Source organism: Dipteris shenzhenensis, chromosome 27, assembly GCF_047967505.1.
Source record: "Dipteris shenzhenensis isolate YYH24624 ecotype China chromosome 27, Dip_SZ_1.0, whole genome shotgun sequence".
NCBI lineage: Eukaryota > Viridiplantae > Streptophyta > Polypodiopsida > Gleicheniales > Dipteridaceae > Dipteris > Dipteris shenzhenensis.
Window position 1 is genome coordinate 28,915,317 of NC_141622.1, and position 23,475 is coordinate 28,938,791.

At 40.3% G+C, this 23,475-nt stretch overlaps 1 protein-coding gene across 1 annotated transcript; it reads right to left on the reverse strand.

The window, feature by feature from the left end:
* Positions 1 to 18,571: 18,571 nt before the first annotated feature.
* On the reverse strand, positions 18,572 to 23,177 carry LOC147884134 (small ribosomal subunit protein eS7-like). Its single transcript, XM_087398366.1, has 6 exons — positions 23,026 to 23,177; positions 22,723 to 22,797; positions 19,908 to 19,981; positions 19,638 to 19,761; positions 19,004 to 19,186; positions 18,572 to 18,916 (listed from the first exon to the last, which is right to left on the reverse strand). The coding sequence occupies exons 2-6, from the start codon at positions 22,795 to 22,797 to the stop codon at positions 18,794 to 18,796; spliced, it is 579 nt and encodes a 192-aa protein (XP_087254492.1). The 5' UTR covers positions 23,026 to 23,177; the 3' UTR covers positions 18,572 to 18,793.
* Positions 23,178 to 23,475: the final 298 nt, after the last annotated feature.

Below are 23,475 nucleotides of genomic sequence, written 5' to 3' on the forward strand. Positions count from 1 at the left end.
CTCACTAGTTGTTCTCTCTTAAAGGCACATTGTCCTTTAAGTGGGAGGTTGTGGGGGTTAAAGGTCACTGTGCCTTTACCCCGCTTATGTACAATACTCAAACACATATATAAATGAATGAAAAAGAAGATTAGGGTGGTTCTGCACCCACCAAACTTGTGTGGCTCTCTGTCTCTCTCTCTCCTTCTTCCGTTCTTGCTTCCGTTGAGAGCACTCTCAATTAGGGCCACATTAATGCTTATGGTAACAATTCCATGTGTCCTACAACGTGACGCCCACCGCCAATAAGCCATGATCCGCTTAGCTCAATCGAGGGGTGAAGGTCACCACCTCCAACAATGCCTCCTTGTATAATTGATCATCACCACTCCAATCTCTTAAGCAAAATGGTTATGTTTCTGAGAGATCTCAACAATAGAAGCGAAATGGAAGAAGGTGAGAGAGAGGGAGGGAGAGCCAAAAGAGAGAGCAGCACAAGTTTTGGTGGGTGCAAAACACCCTAAGCTTCTATCTCATCCCATATATATATGTGTTTGAGTATTGTGGTTAAGGTACAGTGGCCTTAACCCCCACAACTTCCCACTTAAAGGCCAAGGTGCCTTTAAGGGAGAACAACTCGTGAGCATATTATCCAATGCCCATCAAAACACAACAATACTCAAACTGCTGACCAGGTAGACTCTTCGTCAACATATCTGTAGGGGTATCATCTATATGAACCTTGACAAGCTCTATGCGTTTGTCCTCAAGTACCTCCCTGACAAAATGGTACCTGACCTCAATGTGTTTTGTCTTTTCATGAAAGACCAAATTATGTGCTAGCTTAATAGCACTCATGGAATCACTATGCAATGTCATACGCCTGTATGAATCCCCAAATCTCCCATTAGCCGATCAAGCCATATAGCCTCCTTGCAACCCTCTATGTCTGCAACATACTCAACCATTGTGGTAGACAAAGCAGCGCACTTGTGTGCGTGAGACATCCATGACACTACACCACCTTTAAAGGTGAACACATAACCAGAAGTGGATCTCCTACTATCCACAAGCCCTTCATAGTCTGAATCTGTGTATCCAAGTACACATCTCTCCTTTGCCAAAGAAGATGCACATCTCCTTGGTACCCTTCATGTACCTCATGATGCACTTAACTGCCTCCCAATGCCTCTTTCCTGGATTAGTCATATACCGACTAACAACTCCCACTGCAAATGCAATGTTCGGTCTAGTAGCTATCATAGCATACATAAGACTCCCAACTGCCGATGCATAAGGAACCTCATCTTTTAGGGGATGAAGTTGCTATTGTGTGGCTTTCAAAATTCCTTCAAAGACCAATACAAGTGTGGTCATCTACAACCAAATGTATGCAATATGGGAAAGGAGATGTGCCAACCCCATTACATATCTTATATGACAATAGTTTTGCACACTCCTCCCACTTTGAACCAATTATTAAAACAACTCCAATATCTAGCATTGGTTTAGTGAACCATATCCCTGCTATGCAAAATGAGAATGAAATCATAGTAGGCATCACGTGCTACACTCGTTGCAACTCAATCTAATGATGAAGTCGTAGTTCTCGCAGCAACAACTGAACCGGATCTTGTACCAAATATTGAAACCCAGCTCAATTGACACTGTTCTACAATGTCAACAACTACATCATGAAAGCAATTACAAATATAGCCTTGCTGATTATTTATTTGATATAATAAAGTACTTGGTTAATATAAATTTGATGTCTGCAAAAGCAATAATTCAACATTTTCTCACAAGCTTGTACTCTACAAAATGGAGAGGAACAAGCAACAAGGTGTTTTCGCACATCACTCTCTCTAGATTTTCTTCATGATTTGCATGATGTTTAAACCTGTGAGATGAATATTTAGAGTGGATGAGCAAGCCAGTAGCACAGGGTGGACTTTGGGGGGATCAATTTGCTATTCTCTAGGCATCATCATTTTGATAAAAACCAAAGTACATATGGTCGTTACAAAAACAACGAGTTTATGTAAGACATGGCATGAATTTCAATGACATGCCTTTATACGTCCTTTATGATGATTTCCCATCATGCATGGGTCACTTTCAACCCCTATAGTACACATTTATACACCACCTATGGTTGAGAATCTAGGCAAGCCATAAAAAATCTACACAAAATTCGCCACCAAACTACACATTCTCCTGTGTGGGTACACCTTGATTTATAGATTTTGTGATGTACAAGAAACACTTAAGGTGTGCTGGGGACTGTGCCTACTCACTTGTTGGTGAATGCTTATTTGATGCAATAAGATACTTGCTAAATACAACTCAATAACTAAAGAAATCCGAGCTGCAATAGTAAACCAATTCACGTATTCTCTGACCATGGACTACACACAGGCAAAGGACTACTTGGAAAATTTTCTAACACATCGCTTTCACATGCTTTGCATGGGGTGCAAAGTTGCAAAGAATACCTAGCACATATGAGTAGACTGGCATCACAGAGTGGACTCTGGGGGGGACTATTTTGCTGTTTATTAGGCTTCTAAGTGCCTACAATGGCCTATTTACATATGGTCGCTATCTGAAAGGAAGGTTTATCTAAAATGTGGCAACGTGTTAGAAATAGAACCACTACAAATTCTTTACCATGATGGTCCAATGGATGCACCTTACTTCAAGCCAATTGTTCAACTAGGTAGCACACCTTCAATTCGACACTTAAATCCACATTGTGAACACAGAAAAACTACACACAATGAGACTATTCAGCCCAATACACGGAAAAACTACACACAACAAGACTATTCAGCCCAATATAGGTCACATTAGTGGCTCAATTTGCCAAGATAACATGTACAATACATGCACCAAAAAGATACGGCATCTTTGGTCAAAGAAAGATGACGAGGTAGTATAGCTAATCATGAGCACTATGCCTAATCAAACAGCAAGAATGATTGTCGAGAATTATAAAAATTCAATGACAAACAAAACGTTCCTCTGGATAAGGCGATGGCTTACATATGGTACCTCAAAAGAAAACACTAGTCTATTAAGGTGGGATTAAGGTTCCAAAAGAAACTTTACTTAAAGGTACTGATGAGCAACGACCATGAGCTCATTCTAGAAAATGGTCAGATACATTCCACAAATAAATATTATCACTTGCAACAACCATGCCTTTGTCAACACAGGCCCAAGTAGCATAAAGTATGTTGGAAGAGCAGTGGGTGGAAGGGAAAATAGTAACATAGATAGTTTGCCATCTCCAATATCTTGAAAATAGATTCTATGGCCAAACAAACAAAGGGACAAGCAAACTAAATCATAGTAGGCCAATCAACAAATTTCTATCACTTATCTCAGACACTCCTACACATCCTTGCTGTTGTTTTGAAAGGTTACTATTCAAATACTAGATCAAATAAGCAACGGAAGAAATCATTGTCTACCAATAGAGACTATAGCCATAGATGAGGACCATATCAAAGCAACCAATAATTCTATCTATTTTAGCTCTATAAGTGGCAAGTTGAGCATGGCCAAGTGCCTACTTTAGCGCCACCCATGAATACAAAATTAAATGGCCCAATCAAACAAGTATAACTACGTATTGAACTTGGCTCATTGCACCGTGGGGGAAACCTTCAGCCAAATATGACAATATTTACACTTTGGACAGTATTTGTTGAAAGGGAGTATCATAAACATTGCAACTAACTTAGAGAGCATTCAAACCATACTTCCTCTCAATAGCTAGATGATAACATGACAATTGGAATTGCAATAAAGCAAAAACTAGAGTATTAAGCTGTATACACTACTCGTAATGTTTGGCCAAATCTAGTGATGAAAGCATTAAAGCAGCTCATTGAAACACCATTGTACAAGCAAGAGGGTGTCTCAATCTCACAATTGTGGCTTCCACATTTCCAACTTAGGATGAATGCACAACAAAATAGCGACACCACAAATGGGTGCTTTACAGAGGAAGTATGACTCCAAAAAAAGACATTGACCCCTTCACAACACAACTGAGAATTTCAATACAATCTCAGCCATCACAGCAATCGCTCCAAGCAAAAGCCAAAAGCCAATGGGTATATATAAATAAAATCATAGCGAGGAGCTACCTATCCAATGTTGTTCTTTGGTTAGCCAAGGTATGAGTGTATGCTCAATATCCTTAGTTTTTAAAAAGTTGCCCAGTGGGAGATCCTGCACAGGGACCGGCGCTTTGCAACACACTTCCAAAACCTTTTCTTCAAAGCAGTACAGAACTTAATACTTATTGATTTCAATTGCATCGAGCCCATTGGCCTCGACTACTAGGCACTCCACTTTCTCTTTTTAGAGGTTTCTTCTGTTTGTTGGAGCCTATGGGTGGTCTGCAATGCCATCATGTTGTGGCGCATGAAGATTTCCTATCATCGCTGTTGAAGAATATTTTTAGCGGTGACTATTAAGGCCATCATAGATTGCATGAAGGCCATGTCTTTGCGCTTAGCCTGGCTGCCCTCCATCAAGAGCTTTTTGTACCCATCATTAGAAGCATAGGAACTCAAGAACTCCATGACCTACTGATATACATTGGGGAGGAATGGGGGTTGAAAAGGATGCTTGCTCGAGGTAGTTGTTAGCTATCGAGGGGGGTTTGGCTATGAGTAAACCAACTTCTTTTTCCACATCTCTATAACCTTCTAGGATGGGGTTGTTAGACAGGTGATGTATGACGGGCATTAAGAACATCGGGTTGTCAAGCTGCCATGTGTGCAAATGCTAATAATCTCTTGGTAGAAGAAAAACATTTTTTGTCTTCGATCTTGTGGAGACGAGCCAAGAAGTTGTGCAGCACCACATTGTGATGCTCTATAAGCTGGATCTACACAAGCAACGTGATGGTGTGAACTACCCAGCCCAATGTTGCATCCTTGATGAGGTTGATGGGGATGTCACCCGTATGCACTTTTGAGTTATAGTCGACCACTGCGCCCAACCTCCTCTCCAAAGCCCATAGCTTGGCAAATGGTTGGAAGATTGTTGGGAGATTGAATGCTCAATGAACCATCTCTACCATGAATTGGTAGTAGTGATACTCCCCATCTCCATGTATCTAGCTGGTGGTGCGTGTTGCATGATTGTAATGGTCAATTAATTCCAATGCCTGGTGGAGATTAAGGTGCCAGGAAAATCTTTTGACAACCAACGATAGACCAACTAATTGGAGGTATTGTACCATGTTTGGGTCTTGTAGTGCCTAGTAGGATGCAACATTGTGGTAGTATAGCCGATAATCCTTTGCATTACATTTGAATCGAGAATGGATCACCACTCCTTGGAGTTGTTTGAGCCAATCTTGTATGAGGGGTGAGAATTGGGTGACTTGTGCTGCATGCTCCAAGAAGTTTTGGATGTCCGCGGTATCCAAGACGCACCACTTTGGAGCATGCAAGTGGTCGAATAGTGAGTTGAGGATTTGAGCTCGTGGGGTAGCCTACTGGGTGGACTAATTCTTGGTCCATTTGGTCAGGTAGTGGGATGGAGATTGGACTTGAAGAAGAGGGTCTAGCAGAGTGGGGGAATGCAAATGAAGCTTGTTGGTGAGCTCTTTTATAGAAAAGAAATTGTGGATGATGATGGAGTGCAAGGAGGTGGTGGACATGTAGAGTGACGGGGAGCGAGAGTGATTCTGAGAGCATTTGAGGATTGTGGAAATTCAGTAAAAATTTTGGCAGAGTTTTGGTATTTTGACAAGCGAGGTCCTACAACATGAGGCTAGTTGTTTAAATAGGGGACTTGGTAAAGCAATGGGTTAGCTTTAGCATTAGTGCAACGACGACTGGCATTAATAAAGTAGCAACTGGCATTAGCAGTGACTTAGCATTAATAAAGTAGAAAGTAAGCGTTATTATAGGGTTGGCATTGTTAAAGCAGCGGTTGGCATTAGTTGGATAGTGTGTCATTGCATTAGAGTTGGATGCGTTATCTATAAAGCAACGGGTGGCATTAATATAACAACGATGACTGGCATTATTTTTAGCATAGCGGGTGAGGGGTCATTGTGTTAGTTATATAGCAGCGACTAAGTCAGTCATCGTGTTTTCATCATTCTAGTATCCTTATAGCAATGACCAATTTTGTGTGCCCTATTGAGGAATTTAACTACCTGATTGACTACTCTAGACTTCACCTAGGTGTATGTAAATGCATGTGACATGGTGCAAATAATGCAGCGGTGAAATTTGAAAGTATTGCAATGTCATCCTGGTCACATGTTGGTGAGTGACTGACTCGATGAATGGAGTGCAGGTGGACATGTGGAGCCTAGTCACCGAGTGCAGATGGACGGAACCCTTATGGGGTGGAGGACTTGACAATGGATGGCAAAGAATCATTTTTACCAAAAGATGATGTGGCATAGACCATGCCCTATTATGATCTATAAGTTGACTCTCTATTCTGACTGGACCAAGGACTGAAAACCTTAAGATTTAGTGTATCTGGTGGCATCTCTCTAGGAAACATACTTGCTCAGGGTACCTAACATCTCTCCAGGTAGCGTACTTGCTCAGGGTACTTGTGAAGACTGTCCTTGAAGCATGCACAAATGGTATTGTGAGTTCCTTGGCATCAAATTGCTTCAATCAAGCACCCTCTTCAACTGAAAGTAGAGCTGCCTGAAGCTCAACATAAACTTGCATAATCCATTGAGATCCAGAGGTTGTTATGAGGGAATGGCATGTTCTTCTAGTGTTTGCGGCATAGAGATGATGGCAGGTTCTTGTGGGTTTGTACCTTTTTTAGGGTCCAGTTCTTGTGGGTCTATCGTGTTCATCATTGTTGTCAAACTAGAAGGAAAGGATGAGTTTGAGGGGTTTCATCACCCTTCCCTTTGAGTGCAGAGAGTTCTTGTGTTGTTGTCCCTCTTCAAGGATAGGTTCTTGTGTAATGGCCACAACTGCTCATGTTGTTGATTCCTGTAGCATGATCACACAAGGAGACAAGGGAGAGTCTTGTGGCTGTATTTTGGCCATATTTGACTACGAGGTACCAATAGTAGGTTCTTGTGTGTCTACCTCATTTTTAGAGATAGGTTCTTGTGGTACTACTATGGTTGTGGCCGTAGATGCTGTAGTGCATTGAGTGGTATCATCAGGGGAGTTACATGCTCTAGGCACCCATGTGAAACTGAGGCCCTGGTAAAATGCTTCAGCCTCCAATAACTGCTTTGATACCCACCTATAGTGGCACTTTTGTTGCCCTTTTGTTGTGGCTAGCATCTTCGCAAGCTGGTTTTCGTTGGTTGTATTGAATGGGAGTGAAAAGGCAGAACTGAGCTCTTACTCCATCTCAACATTGTCTGAGAGGTAGAAGCCAAGATTGTATCAATTGAGAGCCACTAATCTTACCTTTGTGTGCTGGGTACAAGTGCTAAACATTTCAACATTGCATCCATTGCGATTAGGCCACCATTCCCATATGTGTTTAGCATATCCATCTACTATCTCCTCTGGATGCCCAAGATGAATAGCCTCTCATTGGGTATATCTTGCTCGCTATAGATAAATGCGTGCTCTGCATTCATTTTAGCCCAAATCCTCACACTAACAACATCATTAGAGTGATGTTGGAAATTCATTGAGTCCATCTTCTTAGCAATGTTGATAATGTTGCAGACCACCAAGAATCATCTCGTTGGACAGGCATACTCTAATTTCCTTGGACATTTTACTGGAATTCTTTGATGTGTTGATCCCACACCTACATTGGTGTGAAATCCCTAGCCATCAGCATCAGCACCCAACTCTTCATTTGCCATGAAAGCCATAGAGTGAATGACACATCTGTCTTGGACATGCCATCTTAACCCAACCCATGGGCTACATGGCTAGTTTTTTCCACATGCTCCATCTGCAGGCACGTGATGGATGCCACATGCTGAAATAGATAGAGTTGGCATACCGTAAAGTAGCAAGTGCATCCATGGCATACCGTGAAGTGGCAGATAGAGTTGGCATACCGCCTGTCAGTCTTGGACGGGTTTGCAAAAGCCATAATGTTTTGCGATTCACATTTTTGGAAGTCCTTAGGACTGAAGCTACACCAATAGCTACGAAATAGTTTGGGTGTATTAAAACAACACGATCATCAATAAACATAGTTTAGATATTGGACTTTGATATGTGGAACATGGGCCCTTCTTGACATGTCTTAAGCATGTGGGTCCAACACAGAAACACCGAGGCATCACAGTCAAAAGGATCATCCAGAGGGCGTTGGATGCAAAGCTGCCCACACCCAACTAGACTTTGGGAGGGGGCCACTAGTGACGGTTGGTCTTCTTTTTCTGAAACATCTGGAGAGGTCTTCTCATTTGCAAGGACACCCACCATAGGGAACTTGCCTTTTCTTTTGGATGCTTTGTGTGCAAGTGCACTCTTGGCTAATGGAGATGGTACATAGGAAGCCATAGAAGCACGAAAATGAGTCTCTACACAATGTATACTTGTGCCTGAGACCACTTAAGTGTATAGAGCCACCATCCCCCCCCCCTTGTGCCTGAGACCACTTAATTTTATAGAGAGTCCACCACCCCATCTCTCTCTCTCTCTCTCTCTCTCTCTCTCTCTCTCTCTCTCTCTCTCTCTCTCTCTCTCTCTCTCTCTCTCTCTCTCTCTCTCTATCTATCTATCTATCTATCTATCTATCTATCTCTCTTTATCGATCTATTTATCTCCATCTCTCAAAAATAAAACACTCAAAAGTAATACCCAAAGGTGTGTACCTGGAGTCCCACTTAAATATAGGGTTGTGGAAGCTACAAAAATGGCAACACGAAAGTGTGTGAACCTTGACACCATTTGCACATTTCCAAAAAATAGGCTAAACAACATTAAGCTTATGTGTAACAATATTAAGACTCCGCATTTAAATTTTACAACCTCCAACACTTGATAACCATTTGGACAATTACATCACAACGGGTTGACATTATGATGATATGGAATGGGGCACAAATGTGTAGTCACTATTAAGGTTATGCACATTAAAATTAAAACCACCATCTACTGGATTAGTGTATGGACATTAGCAGTTTAGCTCATGCATTATCTAACTAAGAGGGCTAGGGCCTATAAATATTGCAACCACCAATAATGGACAAGTGAATCAACATTCACGTTAAGGCGGGTCGACATTATCACAATATGCAATGGATCACATGCTTAGTAACCATTGGGGTTTTGCATATTAAATTTACAAGATCTCCTAGATGGATTAGCATACAAACATTAACAATTTAGCCCATGTGTTACATAAAGTTATGCACATAAATATTTCAACTATTAACAATGGAAAAGCCACCATGCACAAAAATGTTAGAACCAAAAACACAAAAAATGGACCTTTTGCAAGGCATAAATAGAAATGAAAATAACGAGGTTTATATTAAGAGAATAATATGTCCACGGCCACAAAAGCATTACCCAAAAATATGCCCACTATGGTCCAACAGAGTATGGTTTCTCTATATTATTATCATCCAGATATCTACTTCCACATTTTATGATGTATGTAATGTAATACGCCCACTACGGTGTTGCATTGGTATTCGAAGTGTCGCCACTCTCCTCATCATCACTAGGGAGGTCACTCGCAACCTCCTCCTCTTCGCCCTTACATATGCATTCATACTCTTCATGTATAATTCTTCATGTATAATGTATCCACAATCCATGAACACATCAACAAAGGTGCTGATGTCCTTTACGTTGAACTCCCAAGAGATCTCCAACATGTATTAATCTCTCCCGCATCTTTGCAATTCCCTCAATGTTGTCTTTGCCATTTGCAGAGCATGCATCTCTTGAAGCATGCCTCAGAAATAGTCCAACTTGGCGCTTGGGCCGTGACATTGTGTTTTATCCACCATCAAGAGTCGTATTTTATTTTCTCTGCCATGTGGAACATGAGTTGTATGGTGGACACGTGGGGGGCAGGGGTGGCATTCCATGAAGAGGTTCTAGGGTGTGGGCATTCCATGAGTCTGATGAATAACAACAACTAGGTAAGGGCATGTAAGCTACAACTTACCTTCCTAGCTAAATCCTTTAGCTTCACTTGTCAATGTAATTCACTTAAGAAACTTAAACCTTTTCTTAAACCTTTTGATGGTCAGTTGCATGTTTGTACTTCTATCTCTATTAGGTTGATAGTAGGCCATCACACTAGGTGATGACCTACTGTCTCACCTAGGTTACGTTTCTTGCATTACAGAAAACGTATGCAAGGATCCTTCACATATCACGAAGCTAGTAACGAACGGTGTTATGATTATTAGCTTTTTTCTTCATTCCCTGTGTTACACTTTTCTCTCTGGCTGCACAGAGATGCTCGGAGGGCCTCTGCTGGCTTCTGCGCCTCCTTGTAGGTCCCTTTGTCACGACACCTGCCTCTTCTTTCCTTACTGCTCTGGCTGCTTGTCTCCATGCTCGGCTATTAAGCTCTATTCTCTTGTTTTGCCCTAGATGGTAGATTCTGACTCTGCATTTCAGAGCAGCGCAGTACACCAAAAAGAGCCGACCTCTCTCTGCCTCATCATCTTTGAAGGGGACCTGAGCTATGGAGCGACCTCAGGCAAGTCTCCTTTCTACACTTAATCTCTGAGAACTGTGAGTCAACCCAGCGAGAATGGTTGCTAGCTCATACAGACATAGAAGGATGCGTCTCCCTGCCTGGGGGTCTCATACTACTGAATATTCTTGCCTCATTGAATCTTTCTTCTTCGTGAGAACAATGTAACGAAGGGCTCTCCGCATTCAACTGATACGTGAAGCTCTTTGCCAGGGATATACATGCTATGACTGAGAACTCTACGCCATGATTTATGGCTCTTTAATGATTACTTGTCTAGTCATGACTCCTCTGTGGTACATTGATATTCATGTTCATGTTCATTCACGTGATACTGGCAAAACCTTATAGTGTCATTGCACGGCATGCAAATAATTATATATATTTGCTCTTGGGTTATATTTAAGGGTATCTCCTTTACATGATCTTTCTAATGAGGCTATTCCCTTCAACATTTTCATTAACAGCTAGGGAGATTCATATACTTTCAAGTATAGTAGAGACTATAGTAGCCAAGAAAAAGGCAAACTTTATTGTTTGCATTCTGAAATCATAAGGGCTTTCCATGGATTGAAATGAAGCCGTTTCATGGATCTTTTTCAAATTATATTCATTTATATACTTGGGCGATATGCAGTAAATGGTGGAATGCCTTGGCTCTTAGCATATTGCTTCATATCCTTTGCCCGAGACTTTATATACTTTAAAAGTTTTTCTAAGATCTTTATTTATTTATTTAGGATCGGGACTAAACCTTATGGAGTCTGTGTATTGGTTATGTTTCTCATAATCTTTTGCTTTACTATAGATGAAAGAGAAAGGATGCTAATCGAGCAAGCACTAATTCTCTTTAGTCTGTTTTAGTGTTAACACTTCACTTTTGCAAACTGGCTAATTGTAATAATTTACTGGCTGTAACAACAACTTTTAGCTATTGTAGAGAGTATAACTCTTGATACAAATGTTTGATTGATACACTCCCAAGGTGGGTTTTAAAAGCAAAATTTTAAGGTGAGAAAATAGGCAAAACAAAGACTTAGAAGAGGAGGGGGAGGGGGGGGATTTTAAAATTAATAGAGGGGAAAGGGAATAAATAACTAGAAAAGAAACAAATAGAGAAAAAGAAAGGGGGAAGAATTAAATGAATGAATTAAAAGAAAGGGGGGGGTGGATTAAAAAGTAAAAGTCTTAAGGACTAGAGAGTCGATCGAGGTCTTGGAGGGAGGTGGCGATATAAAACCAAGGTAGATTTTCTTGCACGAGGCGCGAAACGTCGGTCAAAGTAAGCTTGTGGCTGTCACATCGAGAATACAAGCATCGCAGGCGCTAATAACAAAATGAGGAGCAGAAGCCACAGACCAAGGAGGCTCTTTAATGCAGTGCCAAAGTATTGTTGAGCAGGACGGTGGGCAGCAACAATGTGAGCAACGGGAGTCAATACTCTGGCTTTCGTGTAAGTGAGGTAGAAATAAAGGCACAAGAGTACTAGAGGAGAGGAGGGGGTATTTAAGGTTTGGTACTCAGGGGGGGGGCACGGAATACGAACTAGGAGCATGTGAAGCGTTTGAAGGTGTGGGAACAGAGGTCAGCCATTGCCATTTAATTGGGAAGAGGGAGAAATAAAGGGTTAGGTCCTAGGAGGGTTCGTTATTGAGAGATAAAGTGGGTTTAAAATTGGTTTCATTAGTGAGAGAATAGGGGGGTCTAAATAGGAGCTTAGCAAAAAGGTTTGCATAGTAAATAAGTAAATGTAAACAGTTTAATTAAGGGTTTAGGATTAGTTTAGACAGCATGATTAAGTAGAGCCATTAAGTAATGAAAAACAAAATTAAGAAATAAATAAAGGAAAAATTACTTGAAAATTTAAGAGGAGAGAAAGTAACTAAGAAAAAATAATGAAGGAAATTTTTTTAAATTATAATAAAGGGAATTAAAATAGGTGATGTAAAAGCAAAAAAATAGAAAAGGAAAAAAGGGTTGAACGAAAAATAGAAACTTTGGGAGAAAAATGAGAAATTTGAAAAGGGAGAGGGGGCAAGTAAATGAGATAAAGAAGAAAGATTAGAGATAATGAAGAAATAATTTTAAAGAGATAATGAAGAAAAATTAGAGAGAAAAGCAAAGGGAAATCAAGGAAAAGGGAAATTTTAAAAAGGAGAAGAGGGAAATAAGGGGTGCTTGAGGAAAACTTTAATTAAAGAAGGGCTTGAAAGGAGAGCGGGAGAAAAGAGGGAAATATTAGGGAGAGGAAAGAATGAGGGGGGGGGTAAGAAGATGGGAAGATAAATAGAAAAAAGGTGTTCAAAAGGAGGAAGGGGTAGGAAGTGTGTGTGTGTGTGTGTGTGTATGAAGACTCGACAAAACCCCATTTCATAGTGAAATGAAAACAATTTTGGTAATGGACACAAAAAAGTAAACTCCTGTATTTTAACAAATTTCTCTCAACTGTAGAAAGCATGATTGTACATGCAAGTTTTTCATAGATAAATCATAGCATGCATCATTTTTATTGAAAAGGAGAGTCTACATACCCGCCACCATCCAACAAGAAAAACATGGCACGCTTAAACTTTAGTTGGGAAGACAGGTGTCATAAACACCCCTCGTTATCGGGGTTACAAAAAAAATTAATGCTTTCTCGCAAACCTATCAAGCCTTAATTAAACTTATGAGTGTCGAGTAAAATGGAGTAACCATGAGTGAGTTTAGAGCTTTGGAGATTATAGAGGGTGAATCTAGGATTTTTTAGAAGGAAAGTGCAAGTAAAAATCCATGGAAGACGGGTTATGAATTCACATAAATGAGTGAGATTTAAGTCATTTAGAAAAAAAAAGGGGGGTTATTTAGAAGAGAACAATAAACATGAGGCTTTAAGGCTAATTAATGAAATGAAAAGCATTTAATATCGACCATAAGAACAAACAGAAGGGTATATGAAAGCTAGCAAATTATAATTCATGGATAAAAAGTTAGAAGATAAAAAAGATTTTAAAGAAAGGAGTTTTCATTAATAAAACTAATTTGGAAAATTTTGGAGGGAAAGAAAAAAGTAAAAAAATGGGAAATTAGATGTGAAGGGATGGGAAAAACATGAAAGAAGTTTAGTTACATAAGGTAGGGGTAGAAGAGAAATAAATCCTTAAATTTATAAGGGTAGACAAGCTCTAGATATCTAAACTAATTTAACCAAAAGGAGTAGGGATAATAAGGGGAAAATAATAATGTAATAAGGAGATTAAAGAGATAACCAAAGGAAAATAATCATATAATAGGGTTAAGAGAATAGGGAAAACTAATAAAGAAATACATGTAATAGAATAGAGGAGAATAATAATGTAATGGAGGAGATAATAGGGGTAAAAGAATTGGGCGGGGGGGGGGGGGGGGGGAAGGGGGGGATATTAATAAAAAGAGGGAGAATTTAAAGGCTAAGAGGAGGGAATTTTATGAATTAATGTAATAGGGGATACTAGTAATGTAAGGAAGTGAAATTAAGGTTAAGAGGGGGGAAATTACAAAATAAAGTTTGGGGTGGGGGGGAAAGAAGAAGAACCTAAGAAATTATGAGAAAGGTATGGGTAAAATGCGAGGAGGTACAGGCAAAAGAATCTAAGAAACTATGAGGTGTGACACTCGAGGTTGAGAAGGGGGACACTAGACCTATGAGTCTATTCCGCACATCGAGGAATGAAGACATGGCGGGCAAAGCTTGAGGGCAGGCACGAATCACAGAGACACCTCGAAGGAGCTTGACGTGATGGCAATGGCAAGTCATGGGAGATGCATAGAGGAGGGCATAAGAAACGTGCAGAGGATGGCAGGTTGCAGGGAACGCTCAGAGGAGGGCACGATCAATGAGGGTGCCTAGGGAGGAAAAATCACGGCATCAGAGGCAGAGGCGTGAAGGGGCCGTGGGGGAGTAAAGGAGGCAACGGGTGAGTAGATTACAGGATGTGTTTTCAACATAAGGATGTAGTGTGTGAACTAGAGGGTAGGGGAGAGCAAATTAGGGAGGGGGGGGCGAATGACTGGGAGGGAATGGTTGGAGGTGAGGTAATTTATAGGTAAGGGAGTTGGTCAATCGTGGAAGAGAGAGGGTCAAAGATAGGAAGAAAAAGGGGGGTGGCTTGGGTTTTAGTGGATTAAAAAACTTGTTGTAAAAAAGGATATTAGAGAGAGGGAAAATTAAGAAAGAATAGAAATAAGGAATAAATAAAGAGGAAAATAAGGGGGAAATGGGAAATTTTAACAGGGAAAATTAGGAAGATTTTATGAAATTTTGAAAAATAATTAGGGGAAAGTAAGAGATCAAGGAATTTAGGAGAATTAGGAAAAATAAGGGTAATGGGAATAATTAGAAAAAAATAAGAGAAATTTAGAGAAATGGGGTAAAAAATGAAAGATTTAGAGAAAAATTACAAAAAATTTACGGATGATGGCGGACAATAAGGGAAACATTAGGAGAAAATAGAGGAAAATAGGGAGAATTAGGGAGATGAAAAATTAGGAAGAAGTAGGAAAGAAGGGAAATTTTGGAAAATTAGGGCAACTTACGAAAAAATTAGGAGAATTTTAGAGAATTACGAAAAATAGGAAGAAATAGGGAAAATTTAGGAAAACAAAGGAAATTAGGGCAAAAAGGGAGGAAATAGCAAAAATTAAGAGAAGTTTTAGAATAAAATTTGGCTTAAAATAGGGAGAAATACTTGGGCAGAATTTAGGAGGGGAAATGGGATAAAGGGAAAGTAGGAGGTGTTCAAAGGCGAGAGGAAGTGCAAGAGAGGTAAGGGATCAAAGACCCCTCTACAAACCTAGCCTTTTGGAAAATGAAGAAATTAAAAGAAAATTCAAAGAGACTCTCTCATTAGGCTACATTTAGCCTTGGTCTTCCCCTTGTGCACCCCCGGTCATCCTTGTATCCCGATCATCCTTGTTGAGTGCCTTACAAGTTTTACTATCAAGAACTAGTATCTTTAAGGATACATTAAGCCTTCCTTATCCCATTAAAGAATAACTTTCAGATTACACGAAATCAATCTACGGCTTTTGATAGTTTTTTTTTGGGGGGGGAGGGGGGCGGGGGTAAAATGCAACAGAAAAATTGGAATATTATGTAGCCTTGATTATCATTGTGTCCAAGGAGGAAAAATTCTATAGGCTTTTGATTGTAGGGCACTCAACAAGGTTAATGTCAAGAAACAATATCGCTTATCAATAATCACTTATCTTGCACCATTTACAAGGTGCCATTCAAGGTAAATCTCAATATCAAGTACAACAGTGGAGATGAACAAGCAATATTGTGCAAGTGTTGCTATCTCAACTTTTCAAGATAAAAGCTATGTTTGACATGGTTGAGATGTATCGTGGGGACTCGTGTGGGCAACCTTATCAATATTGTGGGACATGGCCGAAGAAAATATGTATAGGCTAGTCATGCAAGGGCATACATAGTGCTTACAGCATGCATCATGTTCTGTCCACCACAACTCTTGATTTAGCTATCAATGTCAAAATCTTACGAAGAGAGGTGGTCATTCCTCAAAAGCTTATGAAGAGGGGTGGTCATTTCTCCATCTTTCTTAGAGTACGGCATCAAGAGCTTCTTCAGCCCCTCCTTTTCCCTCTCCTGTTCAAAAGTTACTCTCCAAAAAACATCTTTTACAAGAACCCGTCCTCATAGTGCAATTCAGCAAACAATATTGGGTACAATGAGAAGCTCTTATCAATTGGAGCTTACGATTAACTTGTTCTTGATATGGAATACGAACTTTAGTTATTATCACATGTGAATAGTTTCATGCTTCAAAGCACTATAAATCATCACTGCCTTATCCTAAATTAAAAGAATAGGCAACACATTTGCCAAACATAAACCCTTCCATTGTATCTGATTAGTATATCTTACAACTATGCAATCCTTGCACCTCAAAGCTCTTTGACTTTCATTAGAAAAAAAGGGAGCTCATTTTAGGGCCTTTTAGAAGAGAGAGAAAATAGGCTCTCAACCAATTAGGAGTGGGCCAATGTTCGTAGAAGCATGTCACATTGATGAGGTGATCTAATTTGAATCTTTAAAAGATTTATTTTCTGTGCAGAATTTGGTGATTCTGACACAGTAGACGCGTCCGGAGCGGCCCAAAACCCCAAGAGCGGCACTGGAAACGCTGGAATCGGACATCCGGAGGCCTGGAAACGGCCAAAAAAGGCCGAAAAACGCGATTTGCAAAACAACGCGATTTGGGACTTTTAAAATCTCAAAAGTCCCAAATCGCGTTGTTCTGCAAATCGCGTTTTTCGGCCTTTTTTGGCCGTTTCCGAGCCTCCGAATGTCCGATTCCAACGTTTCCAATGCCGTTCTTGGGGTTTTGAGCCACTCCGGACGCATCTGCGGTGTCAGAATCACCAAATTCTGCACACAAAAGTGTTGCTCTTATATGAACATTGACTGTAAAGCATGTGAAAGAATATATTTATTCCTTTTCACACTGACATTTCTCATGCAAGTATCTATATTTTTTTGCTTTTGTAGAGAATAAAAAATAGTGAATTTCTTACAGGGCCCCAAAATGAGCTCCCTTTTTTCCTAATGTTTCATGCAATGTAGTTCTCATATAGATGTACTTAAGCAACAACCAACATAACTACAAGCTGAGGGTGCCCTTCTATGATAAAAATGACTAAGTAAACAGTTTGATGCTTGGCACAGATCTACATAGTAGAGGCATTGTTTGGTCTATGAGACTTCTTGCTACCATCAATAAGCAGAGATGACAATATTGTATCCTGGGAACAATGGACAAGCACCTTGGATTGTGTGAATACTCATGAGATAAATATAGCGAAATGAAGAATCTGTGAGAGTCAAAGCAATTCTTCATTTTCACCAAGCTTGAACAAGTTTTTCATGCATCCAAAATTTGAATAGAGGATTGGTGGAGGAACAATCTCCAACATATTGTCTATAGATTCCAACGTGAGAACCTACTCAAGTTGCAAGGCAACACCACAATCACAATTCTTGTCTCAACGCAAAGTGGTTGATAACCATTTGAAGACCTATAATAGACAAACACCCTACATGATTCATCAAATCTCATCTCGCTCTGGTGGCTTGGGATCACATGCTCATCATTTCTTTAGCTTCTTGACAAGCGTTTGAAGGCCTACAACATACAACCACCCTACATGAATACATCAAATCCCATCTCGCTTTTGTGCCTAGACGCATGAAGAGGAATTTACAATACCATGAAAGCTTTGCAAATATGGATTGAGACTTTTATAAAGGGATCCAAGGCAACCAAATTCACTAGTCCAAAGTCCTTAAATGTTAAAAAGGTGATACCCCAAGCCTTGAGGTTGAACCAATTGAAGAAACTCCAATGTATGTAAAAAAGGGTGGGAAGTCTCAAACCCTAAAGGAAAGGCTTTCTCAAAGAAAGATGTGCAACCGTGATAGAGGTATACCAAAGGTTACCAACCCCACAGCTCCTGAATACACCTTGACCCATCTTTACTCTATTACAAGAAGCAAAGATGGTTTTCTGTTCCAAAACAAGGCCAGCTTGGGCAATTTAGGTCCACTTAATCAATCAGAAGCCAAACTGGGATAACTTAACGGTTTTTAAAACTATTGACAACTCGAAACTAACCTAACAAGAAATATTGAATGCTGTGGGAAACAAATGGGGCTACCATTGACAATTTGACTTCAAAAAGCAGCCAATCTGGCATTTCATTGAATAATTTATGCTGTGGGAAACAAATGGGGCAACCATTAACAATTTGACTTCAAAAACCAGCCAATCTGGCATTTCATTGAATAATTTTAAAATGTTCAATCAATTATGAAGGGAAACAGCAATATTCAGCTGATAGGAAGGAGCAGATCCAGTGAACCCAGAAGGAAACCGTTACACTTTACAAGAGAAGATTACTTATAAATGCTTTGAATTTAAAATAAAAAAGAATCATTCCCAGAGTCTCAACATAATTTCATATATCAGCCTTTTCTCACAGATTCCTGTGTTCAGTAAACAAAACCAAAGCATCTAGAATATAAACCATCAGGTGCAGAGACCGAGGACAATGATACCTCCACAAGCCAAGTACATCTGTTCTAACAACTACAGCTACAAAATTTCTCACAATAATTTCAAGCAGCTTCCTGCACTGGATACTCGAACACCACTTCTTTGCCAGTCAGCCTCTTGTACACACCACTAAATGTCTCTAGCTTGTATTCAGTACTATTCCTCTCCTTTGGATCCAAGTACACCTGTACACGACAATTACATCACCTTAAACCTGGGGGATCCTCAAAACAAGCCAGATTAATGAAGCATATTAAACATCTGCAACATACCCGCATAAGTCTAGACCCATCAAGGCGGAACCGCACCCTCTTGCCAACAATCTCAGCTGGGTAGACCAGATCCTCAAGTATTGCTTCATGCACTGCTGTCAAAGTGCGACTCCGAGGCCGGTTCACAGCAGCTCCTTTCTTTGGGGGCCTCAAAATACGTCTTGTTGCAATAAGGATCACATCCTGAACAAAAGCCCATGCAGATGCGTTCAACCAAGCTGAACTATAGTAATGACAATTCCTCACAAGCAGATCACTCGCTACCAAGACAGATTTCTGAACAGGATCTACCACATCCAGGTTGTATGGAATCAATTGTGCTACTAAACAGATCATGATGTGAAGTATCAAGACATAATTGTAAGCTCGCAGTACCATTGAATCAAGTAACATCCATATTAAACACAAAATGGCAATCAAGGCATATCTATCAAGTTGCAAAAAAGGCATCTCTGTCACAAGAAACAGCTGATGACATGAACCTCACTGTCGCAAACTACTAACAACCTGAAATCCATGTAGCAAAAGCTAATCCCAAAAGTACAGATTGTTAGTCACTAGTTTTTTACAATGACCCTTCTATTAGGTGGCATACAAAAAACACAGTAAGATTTCTGCAAGAATGGAGACAGACCTTTCCACTGAACTTCTTCTCCAACTCACGCACTAGGCGAGGATGAATCTTTCTGAAAGCCTTGCGTAGTCTGTACGGCACATGAATAATGACAGCCTTTCTAGCTCCTGAGATGTCAACTTGCCTGTCACAGAGCATTCTCCATCAGCACCCAACAGCACAAACTACAAATAAACTGTGACTGTCATTCAGCCCCAAAACTACAAGCAAATCTTTGATGTGATAGCAAAATAAGCACAATCAGCACCATGCATTAAAATGCAGACTTACTTTGCAGAGTTGATAAACAAATCTTTCAAATCACTCTTGAGCTCTTGATTGGTGTTCTCCAAATCAAACAGAGCCTATAGCAGTGCAAAACACCATATTGTTAGAAAGATGCATCAACAAAGCACAACTATGTATCTGGCCTCCCTTCAATACTTGACACCCAACACTGGTTGCATGGAATGGCAACAACCAAAAAAGTATCAGCGGTAAATTTTGCACTGATTTTGGGCCAGGATGCTTCTGATTTACTAGGCAAGAGTGATTCCAAATTTCATGTGACTTCATCCAGAGAAGAGCCTAGGAAACAGCCCTTTCATATTCTGTAAGTCTAGAAACTGAGAGGAGAACAAAAAGAAATAAGAAAAGTGAAGAAGGGAGCAAGGGAATTGGCCACCTATACAACGGCCAGTGATTGATTGTTGTGGGGCATGTGCAAGACCTTTGCAAACATTAGTGATTTGATCTAGGGTTGCAAACTGGAAGATGATAGCCAAAAAACACCCTAATGCTTCTCCATTAACAATTCATTCAGTGTGAAGACTCCAGCAGCCTTAGCTATTTTTTGCTGCTGTCGAATTGAGCTCTCTTGCAAGACACGTCTTGATCCCCCTAGATCCCAAGTCCAAAAGAAAAAAGAATCAACTGCTAAAATATATTAATATGGGTCCATTATGAGCAGAGCTCAAAGGACTCCAAGCAGGTTCTCCAACATTCTACATGCTTATTTGCTGCAAGCTCCCAAGTTCATCCATACGAAGTGTACTAAGGAATGTATGACAAAGCAACATTTCTAAGGACAACTCGCTGCTCATGAGTTCAAAACTAATTAGGAGCTACGTGGATCCAGATTTTCATCCGGCTTTTCATCATCCAGTCAGGATCAAGTCATGAACATACAAGGTAATGATCATTCAATTGTCCCCATCTGAAGAGAGATACAAGTTAGCATCCAGCCAGCTATGAATGAAACCGATCCTCTTAAAGCTGTTAACTTCAGATCCATCTCATAGATGGGCTACTAGTGAAGTGCATCAAAGTTATGACCATCCTCGTAAAGTAGTCATGATGGATATAGAGACAAAGGTCTCAGTAATCAAGACCTTGAATGTAAGCCTTTGGCAGCCCATCAAGCCTTGTACTAATCCAAAGCGCTGCCAAGTTTGTATTAAGCCTTGTGAATCTACTAGGTACCAATAGCCTTGGGCAACAAATCAGACCTTATCCAAAGTGCCACCAAATTTCTAACAAGACTTACAAACTTAGTAGGTATCAATAAGTACTGAATGTCTCTCAACCATCCCTACCTCGTCAGCAAATAGCCACTCAACTTTGCCTTTTCATTCATCCCTTGTTTGCTTCATATCAAAATCCAAACCCAAGATCTCACCATTATAGAATTGTTCACAGGAATGTCTCAAAGCCCATTATGCCATCTTGATCTGGTAGCTTTGACTCCCTCTTTTGGTCGTAATCTAGATCCACCACCAATTTTGTCGAATAGCTAATTCAAGCAACTACATCATGCCATGGTTGTTGAGACACTCGTGTCTTATGATAAGACACTTAAGACACGTGTCTTACCTTAAGACACCTTTAGACACTCTTAGTTTTTTGTTTTGTGTGTGAGCGCACGCGCTTGCGTGGTGGATAGGATGTAACAAACATTCACTTTGACTTAACCATGCTATCATTGATGGCAACTTTGGATCCAACAATGGAGCGACCTCATTAGGATGAATTTTGTGAGCTTTGGCTCTTAGAGCCGAAAATTTCCTTTCAATTATATTTATTGAGATGCATATTTCATTCATGTTACACGTGACTGACCTACTATTGCCATGATATATATGTTTATTGATATATGATGATTGGTATATAATCTATGTTGGATTTTTCAGTATCAAGATTCAATTATCCGTTTAAACCTTTAAAATTGTTAGTCGTGACTTGCAAGCTCTTGAGTCGTGACTCTTAACTTTGCAAGCTCTTGAGTCGTGAGTCTTAACTTTAACTTTTAAGTCTAGAGTGACAAGTCTTGACTCTTAACTACATTGTACGAGTGCATTGTTGTTTAATTGTAGCTTATTGTACTTATAGAATCTAGCAACTAGCTAATGCTAGCAAGTTGTATACACTTGTATACATATATTAGTTAAATATTTATTATTATAACCACAAAGAAGTGTCTTACGTGTATTATCTTTAAGACACTTTAGACACTCGTGCCTGAAGCGTGTCCGACATGACGTGTCGTGTCTTAACATGTCTTACAACCATGCATCATGCTAGGACGCCATGTCTTGAAGCATCTGCAATCTTCCTTTCTGAACTAAACAATCAATAAGCTTTGGACACATTTTTGTATCCACCTAAGATCCGAATCTCATTGGTCCTAGCTTCCTTGCTCACACGCACAAAAGCCTCATAAGAAAAACTCTCAAATACCCGGGTAGGCCTTGTGCAGAGACCTCTCTGATTTCCTTTGGTCACGGTTTGATTACCAACCATAGACCGAAAAAAAATCATTACTCGTCTTTTTCCTCGGCATTCTCAAAACCATTTACACCATAGAGATACGTACGCTGTCAACTAAGTTTTGAACTTAGTCTTGATACAATAGGCTCTCTGTCTGTCCTCAACTTCATAACTCATAGTCAACCTTAGCGAAGACAACTTACTCGCCAGTCTTTAGTGTCAGGGCACTTCACGGCTACATTTAGCTCGGAAGACACAGTTGGCTAAAAAATTCCGACGCACTTGGCGTTGCGAGAGGTAAAAAACAAGCAGCAACTTGTACTATTAAGCAAATACGAACCTGGGCAACAGACTCTTCGAAGTCGTCAGGCTCGAGGCCTTTCTCCTTCTGGATTTTTCTCCGTGCAGTGTACATCTGAAGAAAAACGTAACGAAAGTAAGCTCAAATGCATCGCCAAGGCATTGAAAATCTGCACGTCAAGATCTACTAAACAGGCTTCGTAATGCCAGTCGAGAAAAACGTGTCCCGGCTCTGTCTGACATTCTAACACTACCACAAAGATACAAATATCTAGATGAATCCAGGAGCTCGTCCTCGGAAAAAACAACAAACAGTCATTAGCGAAGCAAATCGTAAAAGCACCTTTACGCCAAAAGACGAACCAGGCGGTCCGGATTCTCCCCGCTGTCTGCAGGCACAGTGCAAAGACGAAACGGGTGAGGAACGCAGCGAAACGGGCGAAGCCAAACCATGAAAACAAAAGCAAGGCGATGAACACTGAAATCAAGGAAAAAAGCAGAGAGACTTGTGTTCTTGGTGGAGGCTAAGCTTGTGCAATGCGTCATACAAAATCAAAGAAGAGCAAGGGAGATGAGAAAGGAAAGGAAGAGAGAAATTCACCTGAGACTGAGGAGGCGACCAGCCCTAAAACTCGAGCTGCCAAAAAGAAAGACTCTCTGTGCACTCTCTTCAACCCTATACAACAGATCTGCATCTGCTTCAACCTATCTCCACCGTCCGATCCTTTCACCCCATCAACGGTCATTCTTGCAGCCCTAGTTTTTGTTCATTCCTCATTTACCCACCACACAG

What these genes read in the sequence shown, in the direction of transcription:
- LOC147884134 (XM_087398366.1), bottom strand. Translation starts at nt 22,797, where the DNA reads ATGTACACTGCACGGAGAAAAATCCAGAAGGAGAAAGGCCTCGAGCCT. An exon ending in TCGAAGAGTCTGTTGCCCAG is followed by an intron (nt 19,982 to 22,722) that starts GTTCGTATTTGC and finishes GCACTGCTATAG; the next exon opens with GCTCTGTTTGATTTGGAGAA. An exon ending in ATGGGTCTAGACTTATGCGG is followed by an intron (nt 18,917 to 19,003) that starts GTATGTTGCAGA and finishes TGTCGTGTACAG; the next exon opens with GTGTACTTGGATCCAAAGGA.